Genomic DNA, 27,879 nt, shown 5'->3' with positions numbered 1-27,879 from the left:
GAAATGAGAACTTCCAGGAAAAGGTCAGCACTTTGGAAGGACCTTTTCGAAAACCCTTTCATCTCCGTGGAATGAACACTTGAGCTCAAATTCCTCCATCGAGTTCGTGACCTGTAAGAGGAACACCCAACACTAAGACCTTAAACCTGCTATTACCCTGTGATAAACTGACTTACACAATGTTAAATGCTATTCTGGGTGTGCCGCCTCCTTCCCTTAACAACTTTGGCTGTTGTCTGGCCATCTTCGTGAAAAAAGCACTCTGGTATTGTGAACGGAGTGTTTTGCACGACAAATGTATTTTGGTTATGTAATCTTTTTGAGGAAAGCCATTAAATCAGGCAGAGACCACTGAAATAGTCAACAAAGCCATACAATCACAAGCAAAGCGCAAACTCTTTTATGTATTGAAAACAATAGGTCTGCCTTCAGCCAGCTAAAAGCCAAAACTTAAAAAGAAACTCCACAAAAATAGAGTTGGCAGCAAAACCAACCTGAAAGATTAAGTCTTGCTGGAACCATTTTCAATGTAACTAAGAAAATGCAAAATGTAAACCAATTTCAATTTTTATTTGCTTTATTCGAAGTAAAATTCATAAAAGCAGAGTTAAAAACCATACCATTGTTACAATATCAAGGAAATCATTGCAATTAGACCATACTAAACATGCTTGATAAAAAAACTTAATAGGTTTTTTTTTTAAATTCAATAATCCAGTTAAAAAACCAAAACATTGCTGTTTGCTAAAAAGGAGTTTAGTAGATTGTCCCCTGTAGTACTTCTATTTTCAGCAATGCATCATTATAAAGTGCAACAAATATAACTAGTGCAAAAATACAAGAATGGAATGAACAAACTACCCATCCGACCCTAACTCATATAACACTAGAGAAATTTATTCCTAATAGCCCATGACCAACCCAGGAATTTAGCAACTGCGACCGTTATTACTGGTGCTGTCTCTGTGCAAATTATTCTTAGGGCAACCGTGCTATCCCTTGTGCCAAATAACTTACATAGGGGTTTAAGCCACACTCGCCTGGGGGAGTTATAGGCATTGCAAGCGAATAGGGAGTGGCCAATGGTTTCCTTTTCACTTTTACACACTGGGCACATGTTTGAACTTCCTTTGAACCATCTTCCTGTTACTGCTCCTAAGGGCAGAGACCCCACTCTCAGTTGGAAATACAGTTTCCTGTCGCCAGGTTTTAAAATAAAATCCCCAAAAGGTTCTAAGCTAGGGAAAGGTTTGAATCCCAGGAAGCGCCCTTCCATAGACGAAGATTCTGCAGCATGCCAATTCTGAATCTCTACCATTTCCCAATATTTTTCTTTGAGTACCTTTTTGGGAGGAAATTTGGCAGCCTCAGGGGCCTGCCACAACCCAGGCATACCCATTTCTTTCAAGGCTTTGGAAAGTTTGTTTAACCAATGAATCTTATGGAACCTGTCCGCTTTTAAAACAACCAGAAATCCCAAGGCATGCTGGGATAGTTCAGGGGTTACCCAGATCCTTCGCCAGTATAAAAGGGGTCGCAATCTTGCACTATCCAAAATGGCCCTTCTGCCCAAATCGTTACGTAGAGGTTTAATGGGAGTACTCCTAGGGAGCCCAACCAGATTTTTTAGAAATTTGTTTTCTACAAGTGTTAGGGTAGTTAATTTCTCATAGCCCCAAATCTCGGCACCATAAAGTGCAGAGCTAAGTGCCTGGACCTCATAAACTTGCAGAGCCGGATGTATCGGCTTTGTTTGTGATTTCGTGTGTTCTCTAGTGATTATACCTGCCTTCTGGGTGAGCTTAAGGGCAGACATTTCTATGTGTTTCTTCCAGTTGCTGGATTTGTCCATATGTATACCCAAATAAACAAAATCAGGAACTCTCTCTGGCTTTTGCCCACTCATATAAAAGTTCCCCTTAAAAGAGCGGTGCTGATTGAAAACCATAAGTTTTGTTTTATCTATATTTACTTCTAATCCCCTGTCCACACAAAAAATTTCGAAAATTCTTAGGGCTCGCTGCAGACCACTAGGGGTCTTTGATATTATCAGGGTATCGTCAGCAAATAATAGAATGGGGGTTTTCATTCCTGCCAGGGATGGCGCGTCCAGATCACTTGAAAGCATACCCTCAACTACCCCATTAATATACAATGAAAACAAAGTTGGGGCCATGGCGCAACCTTGGCGGACACCTCGTTCCACCACAAAGTCATCTGTTACCTGCCCATGACCCCCCCCATTGAATTTTTGCGTAATTAGATTCATGCAGTCTCATCACTAGGGTCAAAATTTCTACCGGCATGACTAGCTTATGCAGCACCTCCCATAGCTGAAATCGAGGCACTAAATCAAATGCTGCATGCAAATCTATAAAAGCTGCATAGATGCTACCATTACCTAACAAAACGGTTTTCCAACATAGTAAGGCAAATCGGAAGATCTGGTCGACAGTGCTGGTCAACCTCCTGAAACCAGCTTGAAAAGGAGATAAGATGTTCTCGAGTTCGACCCAGTTTAAGATCTTATTTAAAGTCATTTTCACGATTATCTTTTGTATCGTGTTTATGAGGCTGATGGGCCTATAATTCCCAGGGTGGGTTTTATCCCCTTTTTTATAAATTGGGATTATTATAGCCCCACGCCATGAATTGGGTACGGGTGCTCCCCGAGCTACAGCATTGGCCAATTTTAAAATGTGTGTGTCCAATTGCATATTAGGATCTAAAAACAAGTCAGCCGGGACCCCATCAGGCCCTGGTGCTTTCCCTCTGGGGAGTGTTTTAAGGACTCGATTTACATTCTCCTTGCTAAAAGGTGGATCTACACAAAGTGTATTCCACAACTTCCCTATACCTATCATTAGGGCTACATGCATATTGAGGGCCATAGTGGTCCACCCAAATCCTTTGACTCACAAAATTTGTGGGAGGTGCAGGGTGTCCATGATTCCCCCACTTAATAATGCTCGAAAAGAGCTTAGAGTCTTTGGCACGGCTAGCTAATAATTAATTCTGCCAGTGCAATTCGTCCCACCTTTTCTTAGCCAAATGGACTATTTTCTTATAATTTTTCCTAGCATTGCGAACCGCGGGAGGATGCCCTCTTTTAATCGCGGTTCCTAGGGACTTCCTTGCAATTCGGCAATCCTCATCATACCACCCCACTCTTGCTGGGGAAGGAATTACCCCCCTTGGCTTCGTAACAGTCTTCCTGAAGTGGACCCCGATATTTCTAAACAGTCTATCGTGTAGATTCGTAACTTGGTTCATACCCTCCGCTTCCCCCTTTAGTCTGTCTCTCAATAGCAGATAAGGTTTAATCCAACTCCTCATTGATGGATCCCGTGGCCTCATCATTTACTAGAACCTGTGCCCACTTTACCCTCCTCATATCATTAGTTGGTACCGTCTCGAATAGCGGGACCTGCTCTACCAGCTGTAACTCCCCTTGAAGCTTCCCCAAAAATGTGTGGGTGACACACAAGGGGTTGTGATCGCTTTCCTGCCTCGTGACCACCTCCATGTCCTGGACACTCGACCATAAAGCCAGATTACAGAAAACAAAATCAATTCTGCTTTTTGAACGTCCATTGTTAAATGTACATTCCCCCTGACTATCACTCTTTGTATGCCCGTTTAGGGCTCTAATCCCTCTCTCACAACAGATTGAGTTCATCTGAATTATGTTGTCAGTCCATCTGAATTATGTTGTCAGTCCATCTGTCCTCTGGTTTGAGATCCAGTTTCGGTATCCCCCACTCTGTATCCTCCGTTTCCCCCAGTACCCAATCCCCGCTTCCTAGTGGCTCAAAGGTCCTATTTAGGTCACCGGCGATTATGATATTATTATCGCACGGTTGAGAGCCCATTATAGAGTCCAAGGCGCCCAGAACTTGCAATTTAGCACCCCCAGTCCCTCTAGCATATGTATTATAAATGTCTAGTGTACTTAGATTGCCTAAGGGTATCCTGATCAACTGAAGATCTCTATTGTTAGTGTGGATCTCAAGAGGGTTAACAAAGGTTTCTTGACGCAATCACATCGTTAACCCCCCTTGTGGCCGGCCCTTAAGTCCCTTGGATGCTGGAATGGAATAATTCAGGAAACCCTGTAAAAACAGGGGCTCCGTTGCCCAAGTTTCTTGAAACAGGCATATATCAAAGCCTTTTACAAAGTCCATCCATTCTGGGGACTGCAATCTGGTGGCAAGCCCTGCGATGTTCCAGGAGATAATTTTGCTCCCCTGCCCACCACAAACGCGCAGTGGCCCAGTAGGGCCTCGCTTAGCTATCGAGAGCCCTTTTGGGCTAATTGAGGGGCAATCCCCTGCCTGGGGCTCAGCAATATTTCTGTCACTCCCCCCCGATGATATTCCATTTTGTTTTCTCTCCACATCAGGCTGAACTCCCACTAGAATATCCTTGCTATTTACCCTACAGCTTAGGCTGGTCTTCCCTCCAGCGTGGATTACAGCTTCAGTCTTTCCACTTTGATGCTTATATCTCAAATGATCGCGGACCAGTCAGTCGCAATCATTCAAGCCTGAGAGTGCTGCATATCGGTTTGCTAGATTTAGGGGGGAGTAGCCCTCGTGTCTATTCGCTGGAATTGCCATCGGATGGCTTAGCGCCGGGTTTTCTGATGTCTCTAATCTTCTTCTTGCAAACAACCTATCATTCTGACCCCCTCTTCTCCATTTAATATGGAGATCGACCATCTGTGACCTATAAAAATAGCCAAGGGGCAAGATCTCAATTCCCGGACCAGCAAGCCCCCCTAGGTATTCACCTTCCCTAAGAATCCTTTCTGTTAATAGGCGGGACCTAAAGTTTACCACAATATAATCACCTGCCCTGATCTTACTTGAGTAAACCAGTAATCAGAGTCCTCGAGCCTGAAGTAACCTGTCAAGCAATGCAGGACTCAAGGCGTGACCCAGAGCAAATAGGTTTGTGGCTACGCCGGTCTTGGTAGGGAGTGCATTTCTGCTGCAGATACATGGCGGTGAATGCATTAAAACCACATAATCTTAGGTTCTCCCCCAGATTTGTGCACTGGTTCTTCTGGAGAGCCGCCCAACTGTGTTCATGGCTCTGTAGCCAGCCCTTGTAGTTCTTCTACCCTCTCTAGGAGGGAGAGCAGCCTACTGCTGGGTTGCTATTACATGCATATCTGATATTTTATTAATTTTACAGGTTTCTTTATCACGCTGTAAATTTTGCTCTGTCATTTCGCTTTTTTGCCCATGTATGTTTCCTATTCCTCCCCTGTTTTTTGTTATTTGACTAGTTCATTCATCCTCTTTTGTATGGTTTAAGGGAGGGGTAGTTCCACTTGTTTTGTTCTGCTTTAGAGAATATGCTGTAGAACCTTGCATGGTCATTCTGTGACCATGCAAGGTTCTACAGCATAATAATAAGCAGCTACCTATGTTATGCCATCTATTAATGAAATAACTGCACTTTCACAATTGCTTTATTAACCTTCCTGCTTTTTCAAATTTGCTTGAAAATGCACGATTTTTCTTCTTTTTTTTCAAAATTTTCTAAGGGGGGGGTTATCCCCCCAAACCCCCCTTTTGGGGTTCGGGATCGCTCGCTGCGCTCGCTCGCTACGGTGCAATATGCAAATCACTTTGCGCCCCACCACTTTGAAATGTCACCCACCGCCCCTGCCTGCAGGACTGAATGGGAAAAGTGGTCTTCCTACTGCACCGGACTACCCAGGCAGCAGTGCTTCATAAGAGTATGAACTGATGCACAATCGCAGCAGGGCAGATTTAACAGAGGTAGCTGCTCAGGCAACAAACTTCTCCCAGCGTCCCGCATAGATGATCAGTATTGGGTTGCCTGGCTGCCAAAATTAGATTCACCACTTTGGGAGGGAGTCTGAAAGGCATCTGCTGCTCAAAATCCAAGAACAGAGGTGCATGCATAGCAGGTTCAGATGCAGGACCCTTCCCTGCTGTTGTGACAGCTAGGTCCTCCAGAAGAGGCAGCAGAATTGGAGGACTCATGGCCTGACATCCTGGCCCAGGCCAAAGCCACTAGGATGACATGGGCCTGGTTGCACATGATTTTCTTTAGAACTTTGGGCAGGAGATGTAGAGGCACGAAGGTAGTTTAATTGAAAGGCAAATCTGAGAAAGAATGGTCTTTGGAACTCCATCCTGCAAAGGACTGGGCACTAAGCATTCTAGGCAGCGGCAAAAAGAGTGAGTCCGAGTTCTCCACATTGCTGGAAGGAGCCCTGCTCTACTTCTGAGTATAGTCACCATGCATGATGCACTATCAGAATTCATCCACCCTGGCGTTCAAAGATCCTGCAAGGTGTTGTACGACCAGGGAGATAAAGTGACGACTATCTCCAGGGTAAAGTAAGCCTCAATTTGTAAGAAGACATAAACTGATTTGTGACTTCTATCTTTCAACGCACAGCAAATGTGACAAGATAAGAACGAAATTTAAAGGTATCTTTATTGCTCATTCACTTTCTGAATAAGGAGAACACCTGTTCTTTGCCAATTTGAGCTCCCTCGCCAGACCGGGCCAGTAAGCCCTAAAAATAGCTTGCCCTGATAAAATTTAATTTTCCATAGCTAGTGGGCGAGAATATTTCACGAGCCTTGCACATGCTGGATATGCAGTGGGATCTGAAGTCTCTGTGAGTCAGCAGCAAAGGAAGTCTCTCAGATTTCATCCAAGTGTCAGAGGAGACAGCAAAAAATCTGCAGTGGTGGTTGCTGGAATGCACTTGGACCGGTGAAAGACCCCTCTTCCTACTCCACCCAAAGTCGTGACAGATGCAGTGGGGTGCATGGATTGGATAGTTTGCTGCCCTTGCGGGACCAGCACGCTATCAGCCGGACCATTGACCACTGCCTCAGAAGGTTTGAGAGGCCTATTAGTGCTTAGCAAGAAGGTTTGACATGGCCTCAACTGTTAACCTCTTCTGAAGCCTCCAAAGGGGAGATACTGCTGGGGACGCTGCTGTGCGGACAGAACTAGGCCGAGGGAGGGCGCCTTGCTTTGTTCTCTTTACAGCGCTCCACCACTAAGTCTGTCTTGTCTCCCACGAAACAGCTGCCATAAAAGGGCAAGTACATGACTGATTGTGGGACAGCCATCCCACGGCTCCTCCCCCCCCCTCCCCCGCTGCTAAACACCTTTACTTTGTCCTCAGCAGTGCACTGTCACCAAGATGGATAAAGATTCTATTTTTCACTTTTGAAAAAACTGTTGAAAAATGGTTGTTGCTCAGCTGCTTGATTTATTCTTGCCATTAAGCTTCAATTTGCTGATGTCTCGTTTCTTTCTAGCAGACAAATATAAACCCTCTGTACTGACAGGTGCATCAAAGCACGTTTACTTTTAGGTGCAGATTATCTTCTAAAAATACAGATGCTTTTCTGAGGACAATGAAGTTACTCAAAAGATGGCGCATAGATAACAAAATTCTATGTATTCAAGTCAATGGGACTCGCTGTAAGAGGAGAATGTTTAGATCCATTCACAGTTTCTGAAGAAGCACAATAAAAAGGGCTCAGACAGGTTATGGTTTCACTGTCTTACTGAGGTCAAAGAAAAACGATAAAATCAAAGGCCGCATGAAACCGGAGTCATTGGCATACTGTGGCTTGTACTGGGACAGCGCCAAATGACTGCACCATCACACTCTTCCGCGTCACACACCCACATACCAGCATGATGAGACTCAGCACATGCATCCCGGGGGCCTCTATTCAGGGCATACGTCTGCATCGGAAATATCAGAAGAATCAAAAGACCTTCTGCCCAACTAGTTCTTAGGGCGCAGTCTCCGTTGAACTCGTTTGTAAAAGTACCTTCAGAACGGCCTGCCTAACCCACAAGGCCCTCCACACCGGCAAACCGGAATACCTGGCTAACAAGCTCAAAAAAGCAGGCCAAGCCAGAAATTTGAGAAGCTCTAATTCCCTGCTGCTCATCCTACCAAAAACCAGAAGGAAGAGAACTGCGGACTGCTCTTTCTCAGGAAATGCCCCCAAAATATGGAACGCCATCCCCCCGCACATCAGAACTCTACCGTCCTATGCAGAATTCAAGAGCCAACTTAAATCCTTGTGCCTGATCCGCTCCCTTGGTTATGGATAACTTGGAGCTGCAAACGTCTCAGAATCCATGCGGTATTGTTGAATCCAGTACTGAGAAGCCCTGCTGTCCGAACTTTTCTTCCTTCCAAATTGTCTGTCGCCGATTGCTTTTATTGGGTTTGTTTCATGTTGTTCTCTTTTTCATGCCCACTACTGTGAAGCGCTCTGATACCTTCGGGTCTTGTTAGCGCTATAGAAAACTTCTAAATAAAATAAATAAAATAAAAATAAAAAATAAATAAATAAAAAATAAAAGCAGTTCCGTGCACAGGTATCTTCATTTGCTGCCATCACTCTGCATAAGGGTGTAGGTTGAAAGCAAAACGCCACAAATATTACACTTGCACATGATCAATTACATTCAGGATTTCACTGCCATCACGCACCAACCTAGGATCCAGGTTCTTAATCGTTATCCATCCCTGGTAGCACCGTTCCGATCAAAGTTTGCATATGCTAAACATCACCATGGCTTATCCTAGCCTCTACTCCGTTCTGCAAGACTAAGCTAGTTCGATTAAAATGAGAGGGCTAAACTACTTCCATGAACAACAGCTTTTTGCTTTTAACAAGGTGTTGAAGGATGTCCTTACCTGGCACAGTGGACCCTGTTCGTGTGCTGCGTCAAAGAGAATAAAACACTCCGGCGCTGCACAGTCCATACTTTGACAGATGTGTCATCTGAGGCTGTGACCAGGTGATGCCCATCGCTAGAGAAATTCACACTTTGCACCGCAGCTGTATGGGCTTTGAACAAAGTGGACTCTCCTTTCCTAAAAAATAAACAAACAAACAATATTTTACTTGAGAAATTTCCAAAACTTATCCCCTGCTATGTACTATCCAAAACTGTAATATCAGAAAGACCAGGTGGATACAATGGGCCGGATACAATAAAATCTCCAAGCTATGAAACAGAAATCACTTTTCAAACAAGTATTTTCAAACCGTAGAGAAAAGGACAGGTGGTTAAACTAAGAATGATATTTCAAGCAACTACCGCTTGCTACGGTGCGCCCCTCACTAAACCAAACACTTCTTAACTAAGCATTGGGAAGGCCAATATGTCTCCTTTTTTTCCAAGACGCAACATACACCTGCCCCTGAAGAGCTGTAAATGGCACTTATTTTGTTAATGCTTGCAGTAACTTGTGTCATGACCTTTTACTGGTGTTCTGTAAAACATTGATTGTCTACCATTTCAGTTAAAGCGCTGGCAACTTTGCAGGCATTCAGAATACCACAGAGACATACCGCACCTGAGAACCGTAGTTCTCTGCTGAAGCTCATATTTTAACGTTCTGGGTCAGGTCCTTGCATCTAAATGATATGACGGACTGGGGCACCAGGGAAGATCTCTGGCAGGGTTAGTGAAAAAAAAACATGGCATCACCTACATTGACAAGCTACTTAACTGGTAGAAATAGGTTTACTGGTTGACTGGGGTCTGGCCCTGGTCAAGCAGCAACCACAATCCTAGTCAGGGCAAGGTGCAGGCAAACCCTAAATTATTCTGTGCTCACCCTCTGGTAGATTGGCACAGAGCAGTCAGGCTTAACTTAAAGGCAGTGTGTAAGGTAATTGGCAAACACTTCAAACAGTAAAATAGTACAAGCCCCACACAAAAAGGATCCTTCACCAAGTTAGAAAAATAGTACTTGGCTTAATATATAAAACAAAACCAAAACAACAAAAATCCAAAGAGTAGAACTGGAGTTATTACATTTTAAAGTTTATAGTGCGAAATAGCGCCAAAAAGCACAAAGTGCTATTAGGAATATCTAGTTGCACTGTGGTAGACTTGGCATCTTTCGCGTGGTTTCGGCTGACTTTTTGCCTCTACCACCTGCATTTTGTATGCTTTGCTGGATTTCGTTTTTGCTGGCTTAGACGCTTTGGGCACTTTGCCACTGCTGATCAGTGTCAAAGTGCAAGTGCTCCCTGTGTAAATTGTTGTTACAATTGGTTTTCCCTGATTGGCATGTTTGGTTTACTGGTAAGCCCCTAGTAAAGTGCACTGAAATGTGCCAGGGCCTGTACATTAAATGCTACTAGTGTGCCTGTAGCACTATTTGTACCACCCACAGGCGTAGCTCTGAAAAGGTAACTCAGGCATGCAACTGCAGTGTCTGTGCGTAGTTATCAACTGCTATGTCGACTTGGCAAGTGCACCCACTTGCCAGGCCCTAACCTTCCCTTTTTCTACATGTAAGGCACCCCTATGGTAGGCCCAAGGTACCCCCCTGGGCAGGGTGCAGTGTATGTGAAAGGTAGGACATGTATTGGTATGTGTGACATGTCCTGATAGTGAAATACTGCCAATTTTGTTTTTCACTATTGAAGGCTATCTTGCCCCAATGGATAGAATGGGAGTCTATTTATAACATCTTATAAATATAACTTTCCATTGGAACAAGATAGAGAAATACAGTTTAGGCTCTCTGAACTCATAATTTAATACCATATCTTTTAGTAAAGATGGTTTTTGAATTGTGCGTTTGAAAATGCCACTTTTAGAAAGTAATAATTTACAACAAGGGGTGGTGAGGGACAGAGTCTCTGAATTAAGCAGAATACTCTCACCCAGTCAAGAGATCAGGGCTAGATCCAACACCGTTTTTTAGCTCATTGCACCATCCCAGTTTCAGAACCTGGCTGTATGCAAATTAGTCTGTTCCTGTCCCAGTGCATGATGGGAACAGGGCAAACCAAACTACAAAAGCCAATTCTTACACTGGGAAGGAAACAAGCTTCCGGGGACCGGTTTCTGGCATTACAGCCGTCTTCGGCCCGGCTTGCTTGAATCCTGATGGTGCAATGAGCAAGGGACTCATGTCTGAGTATACCCTTCCACGCTTAGGGTGGACAAAATTATTTACAACAAGGGGTGGTGAGGGACAGAGTCTCTGAATTAAGCAGAATACTCTCACCCAGTCAAGAGATCAGGGCTAGATCCAACACCGTTTTTAAGCTCATTGCACCATCCCAGTTTCAGAACCTGGCTGTATGCAAATTAGTCTGTTCCTGTCCCAGTGCATGATGGGAACAGGGCAAACCAAACTACAAAAGCCAATTCTTACACTGGGAAGGAAACAAGCTTCCGGGGACCGGTTTCTGGCATTACAGCCGTCTTCGGCCCGGCTTGCTTGAATCCTGATGGTGCAATGAGCAAGGGACTCATGTCTGAGTATACCCTTCCACGCTTAGGGTGGACAAAATTATTTACAACAAGGGGTGGTGAGGGACAGAGTCTCTGAATTAAGCAGAATACTCTCACCCAGTCAAGAGATCAGGGCTAGATCCAACACCGTTTTTTAGCTCATTGCACCATCCCAGTTTCAGAACCTGGCTGTATGCAAATTAGTCTGTTCCTGTCCCAGTGCATGATGGGAACAGGGCAAACCAAACTACAAAAGCCACCCCTTGTTGTAAATAATTTTGTCCACCCTAAGCGTGGAAGGGTATACTCAGATGTGAGTCCCTTGCTCATTGCACCATCAGGATTCAAGCAAGCTAGGCCGAAGACGGCTGAAATGCCAGAAACCGGTCCCCGGAAGCTTGTTTCCTTCCCAGTGTAAGAATTGGCTTTTGTAGTCTGGTCTGCCCTGTTCCCATGATGCACTGGGCCAGGGACAGACTAATTTGCATACAGCCAGGTTCTGAAACTGGGATGGTGCAATGAGCTAAAAAACGGTGTTGGATCTAGCCCTGATCTCTTGACTGGGTGAGAGTATTCTGCTTAATTCAGAGACTCTGTCCATCACCACCCCTCGTTGTAAATAATTTTGTCCACCCTAAGCGTGGAAGGCTATACTCAGATGTGAGTCCCTTGCTCATTGCACCATCAGGATTCAAGCAAGCCGGGCCGAAGACGGCTGAAATGCCAGAAACCGGTCCCTGGAAGCTTGTTTCCTTCCCAGTGTAAGAATTGGCTTTTGTAGTCTGGTCTGCCCTGTTCCCATGATGCACTGGGCCAGGGACAGACTAATTTGCATACAGCCAGGTTCTGAAACTGGGATGGTGCAATGAGCTAAAAAACGGTGTTGGATCTGGCCTGATCTCTTGACTGGGTGAGAGTATTCTGCTTAATTCAGAGACTCTGTCCATCACCACCCCTTGTTGTAAATACTTTTAGAAAGTAGGCATTTTCTCGTTTAACCATTCTGTGTGCCTCTGCCTGTTTGTGGATTGCCTGTCTGGTTTTGGAGTGACGGGGGCTGGGGATGTGCATTTACTGGAGATAGCCACGGGGGGGTTGAGATGTGCCTGGCCCTTCCTGGATGACTCAAAGCTGAGCTGACTAGACCATGGATGCATTTAGATTAGTGGGAGGAGTTTTCTTTGCACCTGAATAGGGCCTATCTCCCTAGCACAATGCTATCTCCACCCCCTGTGATTATACTTCACCAGTGAGGACAGAACTGGTTTGGACTGGGCTCAGAGACCCTTGCACAAAGAAGAACAAAGACAAAATTAGGTATTACTAGTGGACCTTAAACCCATGAACTTTAGATCACTACTGGACTCAAGAGGAACCTTTGCCAAGGAGAAGAGTTGGAGAGCTGTGAAGAGGAGGACTGACCCTTTTCTGTGTGGGGTTGGTCTGCAGTTGCTGCTTCTGCCAGGGAAAGGACACAGACTTGAACTTTGCTGTGAACCTCATTGTAGAAGAATCTCCAAGGGCCTGTGTGTGCTGGCCTCCTGGTCTGAAGTCTCAGGGACACAAAGACTTCTCCCCCAGCTCCCCGGAACTCTATTGATGAGAGTTCTGACCTGCCAGGAGGTGCATATTCCAGTTTTGGGCCTCTGGAGGTTGTTCCTTCTGTTGGGAGCTGGCAGCAACTTGAAAGAAGCAAGAAACCCGGTCTCTGGCGCCGCAGTGATGTCGCGACCTGCAGCGAGGCCAAGGGCACCGCCCTGCGACGCTGGCAGTTATCACCATTTCCCAACGTCAGCGCTCACACTGACTCCGTCTTCTCCAGCGCTTGCATCCTGTTATTGCAGTGCCGATAACTGCCGAGCGCGACTCCACAAACTCGCCGACTTCACACCGTCACTGGAACTGTGGCCTCACCACCAACGCAACCAACTTTCCCTGTCCTGGATTCGACACGTCTCCACCTCACAGATACGATGCCTCGTCTCCCCTGTGGCAGCCAGCCTTGGCACCTACGTGAAACCCCCACGACACCGTGCATCGTCATAGACTTTGTTATCCAAAGGTACTGTTTGTTGGGGGGGGGGGGGGTCTGTGTGACTCTGTGCCCGACGCCTTGCACCTCGCGGTAGGTGCTGTACTTTGGATTTATTGCTGACACGACATCGCAATAGCCCCAGGTATAGATATTTGTGTTTTTTACAAGCTTTATTTTGGAAGTAACTGTTTTTAAGTGCTATTTTACTACCGGTATGTTGGATTTTTGTCGTTTTGGTTTTGCTTAGTTTAGATAAAGATACTTTATTTTTCTAAACTGGGTTGTTGTCCAATCGTGGTGTTATTACTGTACTACTGTGTGTTTTGAGTCCAAATACTTTACACATTGCCTTTGGTATAAGCCTGTTTGCTCGTGCCAAGCTACCAAGGGGGTGAGCAGGGGTTATCTAGAGTGTGTATCCCCCTTATCCTAACTAGAAGCAAGGGTCCCTACTTGGACAAAGGTACCGGTGCCCACTAGAGACCCCCATTTCCGACACACCGGACCGGAACAAAGTCAGGAGTTCATGATGGAGCATGGGCCGGCTACAGGGACCCAGTTAGGCCTGCTGAACAAAGCACCTTAAATCCAGATTAGGAGTGTTGCGTGGATTCGCGCCGACAATGCGTGGCATAGCCAAGGCGATAAGCCTGTTCCGAGATGCGGCGTGGCTGTGGTGTGAGCTACTGTTGCGCCGACGTTGAGGATCTCGTCGATGGGGCTTTTGATGTGAAGTCCGTGTCGGGGATGCAATGTGCAGCTAGGGTGATGCATTGAATCCGATGAGCGGTGAAGCTGCAATCAGGAAATTCAGCGTCATCATTGTGACTGCTGTTGATGAGAGATGGGAGGACCTGCACCCGGGAAAGCGTTGACCAGTAGCAGTTCCGAAGCGATGGCTTGGTTCCAAAGATGCAGGTTGTGACTGTGATGCAAGTCTTTTGCGATGGGTCCAATCCGCGCAGCAGTGACGATGCGTCAGTTCTGCCCAGGTGTGCGCTGCTCAGCCGAAGAGATGAGTTGTTTCTGGTTGAGGATGCATCACTCAGCAGAGAAAATGCAATGGTTCCGGTAGCAAGTACTTTAGGCCCACTTCCAAGCAGTACTTTATTTGTAAAAAAAAGAAGTGCCAGGGCTCAAAGTTTTATCTCAGAACCTCGTTACCAAAGCTGCTGAATGCGGGGTTGACATTTGTTTTGTCTACCACTGTTTAGCTCCGTTTTGCAGGTACTTTTCATTCCTACTTTTTCCCTTGGTCTCTATTTTCCAGTTGTTCCTTTCTTGCATCTTTACCCCTTTTTACCTTTCTCTCTCGTTATGTCCTGGTCCCTAAAAATAAATAAGTGCTGCTGGCCACCACCTTCAATCCCCAGCTCAAATTATGCACTGGAAATAGGATTCATGATGGAAGTGTGGACCTGTAGTTTGGCTCTCCAGGCCTTACTTGATTTTTTAAAGTAAACAGCCCTCGATTATGAAATAAAAACACGCACATATTTGTTACAGGAGCGAAGTTGACATCAGTTAGTTGTTAAAAGGCTTCTCTCTTTCCATGTAGTGAGCATGTTCAATAAGGCCCGGTACCGGAGGAGGCAGAAAGAGGCAATCACTGGCACATTCACAGTGAAGTCCATCCAGCTCAGCTCCAGCAACAAAGTGCCCAAGAGACTGTACCAGGAAACGAGATGCATGTAATGGCAGAACACCACTGCACACGACGGGCAATGATAACAAGAGTTCCAAAATTAAAAAAAGAAGGCACAGTGACATTTATTCGCCCACCTAACCTCACCCACTACTTACATTTCTGTAGCACTCGTGACACAGGCAGTGTCTGAGGAGTGAGAAGAACTGCTGAGAAGACACAGTGTAGGCCTCTGTGCAATATTTTATTACTAGGCGCTAAGGCGTAATGTACACATTTTCGTTTGCTCATCATGTTCCTTCATCATCCTAGGCCTGCTGTTTCCAAGCATGCCTCGCCCCAGCTGAGTCATGAGCCACCCCCTAGCAATAATTATGCATTTAGAGGCTCAGGCAGGGTACCGGCCTTTATGTCGAATGTTTAAAGTGAAAGCAGCTCGGAAAATGATGTGGGAAAAATACAGCAGCCCTGCTGCGTATATTATCCGTCTTTGAAAAATTATCTGCACCACAGCTGCCTGCATAAAAGATAGCTATAGTGCCGGCCCTGGAAAATAGGTGCCGGTGCTGATCAATGGAAAACAACGGCACAAAATAAGCACTGCTTCCAAGTGTCCAGAACTGGGGAGACCCAACTTGGCAGGGAAGACTCACAGGCGGCAGAGTACAGGTGCAGGGGATGGAAGCCTGTTATGTTGCTTAGCGTTCAAATCAGGGACCCAGCCAACTAGCCCTTTTGATCACACTGGGTTCAACAGATGCAGATCCAGTCCTTCTCACCCAGGCAAGAGGGCAGCAGATCAGCACAGTCGAGCATAGTGCAGTTCAGCAGAGTGGCAGTCCTTCAGCAGCACACCAGTCTTTCTTCCTGGCAGAGTATCCACCGGTTCAGAAGTGTATTGAAGTGGTGTTGTCTTTGGTCCAGTATTCATACTTAGTGGTGCCTTTAAAGTGGGGGAGACTTCAAAAGACATGCCTTTAAAGTGCACATATGTCCTGCCTCCCCTGCCCTGGCTCCAAACTAACTACAGGGGGTATGCAGCTCTTTGAGTGAGGCCAGCTATTCAGGTGTAAGTGAGGCTAAGCCCAGCTCCTCCCTCCCATTCGGTCAGTGGTCGCCCATTGAGACTCACCTAAGCTCCCACTGATTGTTACTGTCTAGGAGGAATCAATAAAACCCAACAGCCAACTATTCCCAGTCATGTGACCAGAGACAGGCTTCAGACACCAAATGGATAAGGCAGGAAAATGCCAACTTTCTAGAAGTGGCATTTCAGAATTGTAATTTAAAATTCATCTGCACCATAAGTGAGGATTTTAAATTAGGATCCCAGAGACACCAACTAAACCTGTAATACCTTCCCCAATGGAAATTACTCTTATAAAATATAACAAGGTGATTTCAATGTTATCCTATTGGATATATAGGTCTTGCAGTAATGAATAACGAATTTAAGAGTTTGTCACTACCAGGACATGTAAAACTTAAAAGTACAAGTCCTGCTTTTGAATATATTACACTGTGCCCTCTGGTCTGTCCATGGCCAACCCTAAGAGTGACTTATATGTATTAAAAAGGAAGATTGGGCCTGGCAAAAGGTTTATTTTGCCTTTTCGAAATAACAGGTTAAAACTGCAAACACAGGCTCAGCAATGGCAGGTCTGAGCCATGTTCAAAGGGCTACTTCAGTGGGTGGCACAATCAGTGCTGCAGGCCCAATAGTAGATTTTAATTCACAATCACTGGGTGAACTGTAGTGCACTTTACTAGGGACTTATAAGTAAAATAAATATGCCAACTCGGTATGAGCCAATATTACCATGATTGGAGAAGAGTCCCAAGGCCAGCAAAAAGGAGGTGAAATAAATAGAGCTGGATGAAATAAATAGAGGCGGAAGGCAAAATGTTGGGGGGGGAGACAACCCTAAGGCTGATAGGTCCAACACTTACTCTATCTAACCGCACATTCCTTACCTTCAGAACATCCCCAAGATCCAGAGAAATCTTCAGCAATGCTTCTGTGTGCTGATAAGTGGCACCAAGTGGCTCTGCGGTGACTCCATACTGACTTGGAAATGTTGTAGCACAGTTACAGAGAAGCACCATCCCTGTGCGCTGCACCAGATGCTTGTATCTTTCTAATTACGTGCCATCAGACGCACAGTGTAAATTTTGTTGACAGTGTGCCGATCTCTAACTTGGGGCATTTTTACACAATCAGGGCGGCCATTCCACAGAACTAGGAGGTGGGAGGACAATGAGGACTCTGCGGTATCCACCAGAAAGAGCGTTACTGATGGCAAATAACTTCTGCTGATGGATACATCTAAATGCAGATTCAGAATAGGCACCCCAGCAGTATTGCTCCCAAAAGTGCTGGCTCTGGGGAGTGAACTGAAACAAAAAGCCCTGCAGAACTGAGCATGGGAAGTGACCCTACCATCCGACCTTTCTGTCAAGGCAATAGTGTTTCTTGAACACATGCAACGACGCCCACGCCATAGCCTGGCAAAAATCTAGAACAGATACCCCTAAGGCCAATGCCATTGTAGCGGCCTTGACCCTAGTTTGTGGACCCGCAGGCGGGTGGTTGCTTCTTGGCCAATGCATAGCAGATTTAAATGCAAAGGACTACTCATCTCAACAAGGTCCTCTTTGCACTATCGCACCTTTTTTGCACTGACAAATCCAACAAAAAGAGCTGATCGTCCAGCTTATATTCGTCTGTGCGATCGATGTAAAAACTAAGTTCTCCCTTGGAGTCAAGGCAATAGAGTCTGTCTTTCTCCCTCATGGGATGATGCGGAGCAAAGAATGCTGGTAGGGTGATCGACTGACCAAAGTAAAAGGATGTCACGTATTTCTGAATGAATACTGCCGCCCTTCTTAACACCAATGTTCCAGGAAAAATGTGTAGGGCTTGTGTACATACAGCTCCTGCAGTTCACTCACACAGTGTGATGATGTGATGGTATTGAGGAAGAATGATTTCACAGTCAACAGCCTCAAAAACAGTTATGCATCAGCTCCAAGGGCATGTACATAAGAAATGTCAAAACCAGATTAAGGTCCCTCTAAAGCAGTACTTCCCAAACTTTTTAGAACCACAAGCCAATTATAGAATAGCAAACATTTGCGACCCACCTAGCCTTTATGGACATGAGGCAGGAGATTTCTTCAATGTACCGAAAGCCATCATGTGGCAGTACACTGTCATTTACAAAGAGCACATTTTACACTGAAGTGGCCACTAAATTTGCACCGACATACATTTTTATTGATACAGCTTTATTGCACACAAATAATAATGGGTGGAAATCAGGTTTCAGTGAATATTTATCATAAATCTTTGTTTTAATCACACTTCAGAACTATAAAAATATTTACTTCATTTTTGCTTTTCTAAATGCAGAACGTGTACACATCTTTTACAGGTAATTACACTTTGTTGTGCGTTACAAAAATGACATCTTACAGCCTTTCCTTTTACACTCCTGTACCACAGCAAGATGGTCCCATAATCAAGGTTACTTTTCTTTCTCTGACTGCAAACCTGGTCCCAGCACTCAGCATAGACAGACTATGTGGAAGGGCATCTGGCAGCAAGGATGATATCGATCATCTCAGTCAGCGAGTAAAAACACATTTAGCAGCCGCTGCTCAATTTTCATGCATGGAGGTGTAAGTTGTGGAGATTCGGATGTAGGACCCTGTCCTGTTGCTGAGACATGAGACCCTGCTGAGTAAAAGGACAGACGCTCAGGGCCAAGAGCATTGTTTACCACACTCTCTTGGCCCAGATCTGGGAGATGAAGCAGGATTCTTAGCGGAGGGAAGGTGTATGGGAGTCCTTGCCTCCATTGAAGCCAGATTGCATCATCTAACGAGCACCTAGGAGGAAACTCCAACATGCTGATTTGTTGAAACTGCAAATTGTCAGCAGTAGTAAGTAGATGTAGCAGGGCATAACCCATTGATAGGAGACGATGAGCATCACCTCGGGATGAATACACCACTCGTGGCTGACCAGACAACGTCTGTTCACCTCGTCCACTCAGGAATTCAGGTACACAACTAGCTAAGTGGCAACCATGCAGATGTTCTGCTGGTCATGCTATCGCCGTAGTGCCTCCTATGCAGGATTTAGGACTCCACTCCACCTTGCTTGTTGCTTCCCACCTCTCCTTCAAACCCGAACCTGCTCAAGGGCATTTTTGAAGAGCAAAAGATTGACCTCCTGCATCAAGAATCTGGAGAGTTCTTATGAAATACATTCTGGTGTGGGGAGTGGCAAGGAGCAGAAGTAAAAGGCAGAGCATAAACAATCTGGACAATTTATAAGATCCTGTTTTCGGATGTGATGGATCTTCAGCTGCGGAGGAAATGTTGGATCCAATCTCCTACCGGTCCAGCATGGGTCATGGAAGACAAAAATAAAGCAGCTTGGATGCCAATGCAGCAGGGAAAGATGAGTTGGAGGAACAAAGTCACTGCTGAGGCATACAATTCTACCTGTACCACACTCCCAAAAAGAGTAGGTCATCTATTGTACAGGCTGCTGCGTTCGACATGCTCTTTGAGCCAGCCTCTGGAGTAACCTCTGAATTTCCTGAAAAGGTGGCAACATTGTTTTGCTGACATGGATAAGCCAAGGAATTTTGCCATGGCACAGCTGTCTTTGAATGGTTGCAGCACTGAATCAGTCTTCTGCCTGAATACCTTGCTTTCATCAAAGACATAGCCATGAAAAATGCTTGCACGCCACCAAAAAATCCCTTTTTATCTCATCCAGAAATGCATTCTAAGCATCATGCTGGTGCCCAAGGACACATGTCCAGGCTGGCCTGGAACACGTATTTTGTGGCATCCTGGCCACCATGAATAGTCTGTGCTAATGCAGCCCTGAGATCCTCTGGAACAGTCAGGAAAACATCACTGGCCGCGTCTTACAAGGCATGTACCTACCGGCCTAGTAAACAAACTGCATTGATAGATCTAAGTGCTAGACTAGCTGAAGAGATCAACCTCTTATCAAAAGTATCAATTCTTTTTGATTTCTTGTCTGGGGGATTTTCCAGAAAGGAACCCAGGCTGACTTTGCATGTTGATGTTTGGATGATCAGTCCGATGTTTTGTCAGAAAATCCGGATCACCAAAGGCAGGTCTATGTCATTGAGCTACAAGGGAACTGACTGGTGGACATGAACATAACTGGCAGTGGCTTAAATGAAGTAGGCCCAATCTCAGGTGTTTTTTGTGCGCACAAGGTCACACTTGTCACACAAATTTGTCGCACACAGACCTCATGCATCCAAAACAGACACTGTGCGGATCTATGCCCAGCATTTCTTTCTCGCAGTCTCAGCAAGGCTTGAATCCTGTTTTGACATCATTCCATAACACACTTTGAAAACATTTTAGGAGTCATCAAAAGACAGACGAAGGTGGCAGTGGGGCTCCAGATCCATGTTGAAGGCCACAGAAAGAAAAGCATTTGATAGAGTTAACCGTGGTGAGAGATTAGCAAAATGATTGGGGAAGCGGGAAAGCATCACCCGTCAGTCAATTAATTCTATACCAGCATGGTAAGGAGTAGTGTCTAACACAAAAACCAGAAAAGGGAGGGTCATAGGGAAACGGAGTTTAAAGACCTACAACTGGTTCACTTCCCCAGCTACACAATATGAACAACACAAAGAACCTAAGAGGTCTATAAGACAATTATTCTGGCCCGACTGACTTGTGATTACATTATGTCAGAGGGTGCTTCAGTCTCCATTAAGCTAGATATTAAGAAACAAGAAAAAAGGGAGAAGCAAATGTGCAGTGAACTTAGAACACAAACCAAGGTGCGAATTCAAGAACTGGTCAACATAATCCAGACCATCTCATCATGGATAACCATCAAACAGACCAGGTGATCAGTCATATCCTTTGGCCGTCCAAACTGTGACCTGGCAGGTCCCTTGATCATCGAGACCCTATGCCACACAGTGAGTTGTTAATGCTGGATCAGGTCCACAGTTGGCTATGAGCCACCAATTGTTAGCCAGTTAATGATGGTAGACAAAGATAGTGAAAACACAGTGCTACTAACCAAAAGTGGTGAATTAAAATAGGGTGATATGTCTAGACAAATTATTTTAATGAAACACAAGGCACATCCCCTAGTTAAAAAATGGGAACAGCGCAATCGACAGTATGAAACAAATAACTGTCGCAATAAGGGCCAACATGTTTCTGCCTACCGGGCAAAACGTCGCTTGGCTTTCATCAGGGCCACTGCTCTTAACTTGTTGCTACTGTTAACAATTGTGTAAACTAAATGGTACACCAAACAAATCAGTGAAAGAAATAATTGTTAAAAACGATACAACCTGTACCTACAGTTATGTACTCATCCTCCTTGTCAGTGGATCTCAAAAAATAATAATCTGAGGGAAAAATAATTCTCCTATTAGTACAATGTATTACATAATTCACAAACACATGTGCTCCCATTGAATCTTGTATATCCAAAAATAAAGACAAATGTAAATATATTTTTTCTCACCCAGAATGACAGGGGACTGGACCTCACCTCACCTGGACCGTGCTCAGGTATACGCGGCCCCGCTCTGTGAATCAAACGTGCAAACAGGGTGGAAGGCATCAAATCTCCACTAATTGTGTGGAATTTAAAAATACCTACCTACACTCCCTGCTTTATGCATCATCTTTATCCACAATTAGACTTAATGACCGAGCAACCACCAAACTCTGGAGAGCACCCAATAGACCTGCATCGAAGTGATGTCTGTCTTTCATCTCAAACGCACACAACTTTACTTAATAAAGTTATCTCATATAAAGGTAAATGCTGTAAGCAAAGTTCTATGCTCCCCAGCTGTATTTTATTCTCTGATCAGTTCAGACCATCTAAAGTTATTCAGTCACTGGTCAGTTCAATATATAGAGTTATGCAGTCTCTTAGATAGTCAGTTCGCAAATACTCATAAACCAGCCCTGTCTGTAATCAAGAGACCAAAACTAGCTTCAAATATCATATGTTGTAACTATTTTGCTAGCTTCTTTCCTTGTTCTTACCTCTCCGTCGGTGCCACCAAGCAATCCTGAGGCTTGGGGGTGGCGCCGAACCGGAGAAACTGTGCAATTTTATATCATTACGACTGAAGGGACTACTTTATCTTCGTTAAAGCGTGCCCCGTTATACTCAATAGAAAACTGCCACCATTCCGTGGAGTCGTGTCCATGCTTATAGAAAACATTATTTGTGTCTATAGTGTCCCGCTCGATATCGCTGCTGAGGAAAACACTTATGGTAGGAAAGAACACATGTAATCAGAAAAAGCGAGCTAGCAGAACCTTCCGCATGACTACAAAATGACATCTGTGCGGCCTTGTTTTTTAGTTCAGCTAGACCCACGATCTCAAACAACTGCTCGTCTCTTCTTTTAACATGAGAGAGGACGATTACAAAGCCCGTGTCAGTTTATAAAATATTACGCAAAACATAAGGAATGGAACGCTTATTAATTGCCTCGAGAGGTATACAAAATCAGGCAAAGTGTGTGACTACAAAATGAAAAGCAAACGGCCATTTTAGTAGTTCCACATAGACCGTAATTAGTCTTACTTGTGTGCAAGAGCTCTAGCATAATGTTGTAGTATACTCAAAGCACACAAACATATTGGAAAGAGCACCCAGGCCACCCCATAACAATAGGGCAATGTATATTAATATCAGTTTGAGAATGGCACCAAAAACATATATGGGATCATTCGCTATTCAAAAAGCTACTCGTCTCTATTTTAATGTAAGAAAGGACGATTGCAAAACCTGTGTCAGTATGGGAAATGGCACCACAAGCTGTGTAGAATGAATCGTAAATCCATTGCCTCGACAGACATGAAAAATCAGGCAGAGTGTTTAACTACAAAATGACACAACATCGGCCATCTTGGTAGTTCCGCCAGGTCAGTGAATAGTCTTACTTGTATGCAAGAGCTATGGCATGTTATTAAGGTATACTCTAACTACACGAGCATTTATTGGACAAAACGCCCAGGCTATACACATGACAGACGGGCAATGTATGTTGATATCAAAACAACCTCATATCGGTCACAATCAAACAGAGTATGCAACTACATAATGACAATGAAGCGGCCATCTTAGTAGTTCCAAGGATACTAGTGAATGCTATAATTTGAAAGAAACTCCTAAATTCTAATATCTATTCTCAATACAGATCAGATGTATTCTTATACCGGCTCTAATGATGTAATGACTACAGTGCACTCCACGGTATATCATCGTTGAGTCCCGCTGTGTCTGCAGAGAGCTTGGAAATCCATTTGTGTTCTCTCAGGAACAGGTATCTGAAGACATTGCTTACGTGAGAGGGTATGAAGGGCTTCTCCAGAACCGTCCATTCAAATTCTGCTTCCCCATGTTGTTTCTCTAAGAAATGTCTAGTTAATCGTGTCATGGATTTCCTACAGCGGAAGGGACTCTTATGCTCCAGCATGCGTATTCGCACCTTCCGAGTAGTCATGCCCACATACTTATTTTTTTGCACGGGCAGGTTAACAAATAGATCAGATTGTCACTATTGCAGTTGGTAAAATGAGTTTGTGACCAAGGCCTCTCTGTACCTATATCGATCTCAGTAGAATGTTTCGTTTGTGGGCAGACTGAACAGTTACCACAGGGGTGATGCCCGACTGCAGGTGGTAGGTCCCACAAGGTGCCCAAAACCATCCTCGGTGTTTCTTTGGGGCAGGTATGTACAAGGCGATCCCTGATACTATTTGCTCTCTTAAAAGCAAACAGGGGCAATGCAATATTGTCATTACTATGATTTAGGATACGCCATTGCTTCCTGATGATCTTCTGAAGGCTGTTGCTTCTTGTATTGAAGGTGCTCACTAACGTCAGTCTTTCAGTGGGACTTTTTGGAACAGGTGGTTCTAGGAGTGCTTCCCGGTTGTTATTATTGGCTCGCTTACACAATCGTTTGATGTGTGATCGTGGCTAATGTCTCTCCGCCAATTGTAGGGTCAGATTTCTGGCATGAGTCTTGAAGTCCTCCACCCTTGAACAGTTCCTCCGTACTCAGAAGGAACTGTCCATATGGTAGATTATCCCGTAGGGATTTGGGGTGGTGGCTGTCGTACAGGAGCAACAAATTCCTTGCCATCGGCTTCCTATACAGCTCACTCTGCAAGCCTGTTGGTGTCACATAGATCGAGAGATCCAGGAAGGACAGTCTCTCCTTATGAGCCTCAAACGTAAATTTGAGGAATTGGTTCCTACGGTTTAACCAGAGATGGAATTCGCTCACGGACTCTAGGCTCCCTCTCCACACTACCAGCACATCATCGATATAGCGTTTCCACCATTTTATCGATGCATGAAATGGGTTGGTAGGCGTGAGCACATGCTGTTGCTCGAATTGGTGCACATACAAATTAGCTAGGCTTGACGCAAAAACGCTGCCCATGCTCGTGCCGGAGGTCTGGAGATATATAGTATCTTCAAAACGAAAGTAATTATCTTTCATGGCCAGTGTTGCCAAAGCCATGATAAAGGCTACCGGTGTTATGGTGTCACAGATATTATCCCCCAGGATGGATGTCACCACTTCAAGAGTTTCATCATGGGGGTGGAGGTATACAAGGACTCAACATTGAAAGAGACCAATAGGTCTCTTTCAAGGTCAAAGTCGATTTCCGGGAGGACCCTCAGCACATCCTTTGTGTCCTGAAGGTAGGTCGGCATCTTCTGCACAATGGGCCTGAGAAAAAAGTCCACAAAAGTGGAGAGCGGTTCCAGGGCCGAAGCTAAACCAGAAATAATAGGTCTCCCTGGAGGGTGTCGCTGTGGCTTGTGCACCTTTGGAAGGAGGTAGAAATATGGCATAACGGGGAACTCTGTTATCAAAAATAACCCCTCATTATGAGTAATCCATCCTTCCGCCGATGCTTCTTCTACCAGACATTTAATCCGTTGCATAAGCTCCTCAGTGGGATCCTCCAGCAGAGGCCGATATGCACAAAACAAACAAATATATCTTTTATATAAAAAATGTTTTTACTAGTATTTGAATTATTTGTTCAACGTTTAATTGTGTAGTTTAAATATATGCACGTAACCCGGTGCGACATGTCAGATTTTCTAAAAAGTAGAGGCCGATATGCACGTCTGTCAGCCAGTTGTCGTAATCACACCAATCTGTAATCGGTGGTGTTCAAAATAAAAATAGAGCCGCCTTTGTCCGCAGGCTTTATTGTTAATAATTGATCATCAGACAGATTTTTCAATGCCTTGATAGGTTCTTAAAGGACCTGTCTTCCTTGTTCCAAAGTGTGAAGACCTCATCTCCTACAGCTTTTTCAAAAGCTAATACCTGTGGGGGAACAGTATGTATAGGTGGTTGGAATTTGGATTTCACTTTCAGACCCGTATTCACTTCGAGCATGCAGTCTTGTTCATCAGATTTATTCTTGAAGAAATAGTGGAGCCTCAATTTCCTATAGAATTGGCTTAATTCGCATTGAAGTGTAAACGGGTCTCCATTATTTGTCATAACAAATCCCACCCCTTTGTTAAGTACTTGTTCCTCCATTTGGCTTAGCACCTTCGTGGATAGGTTTAGTATGAGGGTGGATTCGCTGATGTCCCTGCTTTCTGGAGGTTTTTGGCTGTCTGGCTCCGTGTCCCTGAAAGGGGGCCTGTTTGGTCTTCCCACTGGACCCCTGGTTTTTGCGAAGTCCGTCGTCTGCCCCTTGTCCTGCATGTACCAAACCCTAAAAAAGGTTGTGTGTTGAATGCATTGGGAAACCCTTGGAAATGTCCCGGTGGTGGTGGGTATGCGTGATGTTGTTGCGGTGGATATCCCCACGGTGTAGGTGGCCCCCATTGTTCGAAATGGCTGGGTGGTTGGTTCCCATGTGAGAATGCTCTGTTTCCTCTGCCCCGCCCCCTCTGTTGGAATAGGGGTGGATTAGTATTGTCCGAGTCACTACCATCCGAACTAGAGCCCGAGTAGTTTGACCCAAAAGGTTTGCCGTTGTTCTTTAACACAGGGGGAGTGTACCCATCACTCGTATATGGGTACACTCGTTTGTGCTTGAACTTGGACAGGTCTTTTTTGAACTTATCAAGCTTAGTCTGTAGGATTATGTCCTTGAACTCATTCGTGTTTTTGTTGGATTCGTCCTGTTGTTTTTTAAAAAGTGTGAGTATAATAGTGGCTCTGATCGAAGCCTTCAGGACTTGGATCTCCACTAGAATGGTGTCAGCTATTCTTTTAGCTGTGCTGATAATCAGAATCAGCCAGTCTCTGGTGCACCTCCAGGCTATCAAGGACCAATCCTTAAGAAAGGCCTTGTCCTGCAAGAACAGGCGTGGTGCATTAGCAACAATTAATCCTGGAGGTGCACAGCTGGCCCTCAAATATTCAGCCATTGCTATCCCGTGTACCATAGTCCGGGAATGTGACTTCTTCAAGACCAGAATCTAAGTCCAGTCTTCTCCTGAAACACTGGTAGTTGCTGGCACTGACTAGTATACTTGGCATGCTATCCAGTATGGACTGGTACACAGAGTCGTCATAGGTTAAGCCGCTTATTTCTGCCATGGTGTAAATCAAGAGTCAAATAGCTAGCGTGCGTTGTAAGATATATGAGTGCTACCAGAACCAACAAGGGCTGCTCATGTGCACTAAAGCTATCTCGTAGAACCAATTCCTCAAATTTACGTTTGAGGCTCATATGGAGAGACTGTCCTTCCTGGATCTCTCGATCTATGTGACACCAACAGGCTTGCAGAGTGAGCTGTATAGGAAGCCGATGGCAAGGAATTCGTTGCTCCTGTACGACAGCCACCACCCCAAATCCCTACGGGATAATCTACCATATGGACAGTTCCTCCGAGTACGGGGGGGACTGTTCAAGGGTGGAGGACTTCAAGACTCATGCCAGAAATCTGACCCTACAATTGTCGGAGAGACATTACCCACGATCACTCATCAAACGATCGTGTAAGCGAGCCAATAATAACAACCGGGAAGCGCTCCTAGAACCGCCTGTTCCAAAAAGTCCCACTGAAAGACTGAGGTTACTTCAATACAAGAAGCAACAGCCTTCAGAAGATCATCAGGAAGCATTGGCGTATCCTAAATCATAGTAATGACAAAATTGCATTGCCCCTGTTTGCTTTTAAGAGAGCAAATAGTATCAGGGATCGCCTTGTACATACCCGCCCCAAAGAAACACCGAGGAGGGTTTTGGGCACCTTGTGGGACCTACCACCTGCAGTCGGGCATCACCCCTGTGGTAACTGTTCAGTCTGCCCACAAACGAAACATTCTACTGAGATCGATATAGGTACAGATAGGCCTTGGTCACAAACTCATTTTACCAACTGCAATAGTGACAATCTGATCTATTTGTTAACCTGCCCGTGCTCAACAAAGTATGTGGGCATGACTACTCGGAAGGTGCGAATACGCATGCTGGAGCATAAGAGTTCCTTCCGCTGTAGGAAATCCATGACACGATTAACTAGACATTTCTTAGAGAAACAACACGGGGAAGCGGAATTTGAATGGACGGTTCTGGAGAAGCCATTCATACCCTCTCACGTAAGCAATGTCTTCAGATACCTGTTCCTGAGAGAACAAAATGGATTTCCAAGCTCTCTGCAGACACAGCGGGACTCAACGATGATATACCGTGGAGTGCACTGTAGTCATTACATCATTAGAGCTGGTATAAGAATACATCTAATCTGTATTGAGAATAGATATTCGAATTTTGGAGTTTCTTTCAAATTATAGCATTCACTAGTATCCTTGGAACTACTAAGATGGGCGCTTCATTGTCATTATGTAGTTGC

General features: G+C 44.9%; 1 protein-coding gene across 3 annotated transcripts in view; it reads right to left on the bottom strand.

Annotated features, from left to right (window-relative positions):
- The window catches only part of LOC144816539 (uncharacterized), a 1,138,385-nt gene that overhangs the window by 989,056 nt on the left and 121,450 nt on the right, over nt 1-27,879 (bottom strand). For all 3 annotated transcript variants that reach the window (XM_078674268.1, XM_078674269.1, XM_078674271.1), the window contains exon 6: nt 8,729-8,908. In XM_078674268.1, coding sequence (XP_078530394.1) covers nt 8,729-8,908 — 180 coding nt within the window. The remainder of the gene's footprint in view (nt 1-8,728; nt 8,909-27,879) is intronic.

The sequence above is a fragment of the Lissotriton helveticus genome, chromosome 1_1, assembly GCF_964261635.1.
Source record: "Lissotriton helveticus chromosome 1_1, aLisHel1.1, whole genome shotgun sequence".
NCBI classification, from domain to species: domain Eukaryota; kingdom Metazoa; phylum Chordata; class Amphibia; order Caudata; family Salamandridae; genus Lissotriton; species Lissotriton helveticus.
The sequence above is the reverse complement of the archived record's forward strand: the minus strand, read 5'-3'. Positions and strand labels throughout refer to the sequence as shown.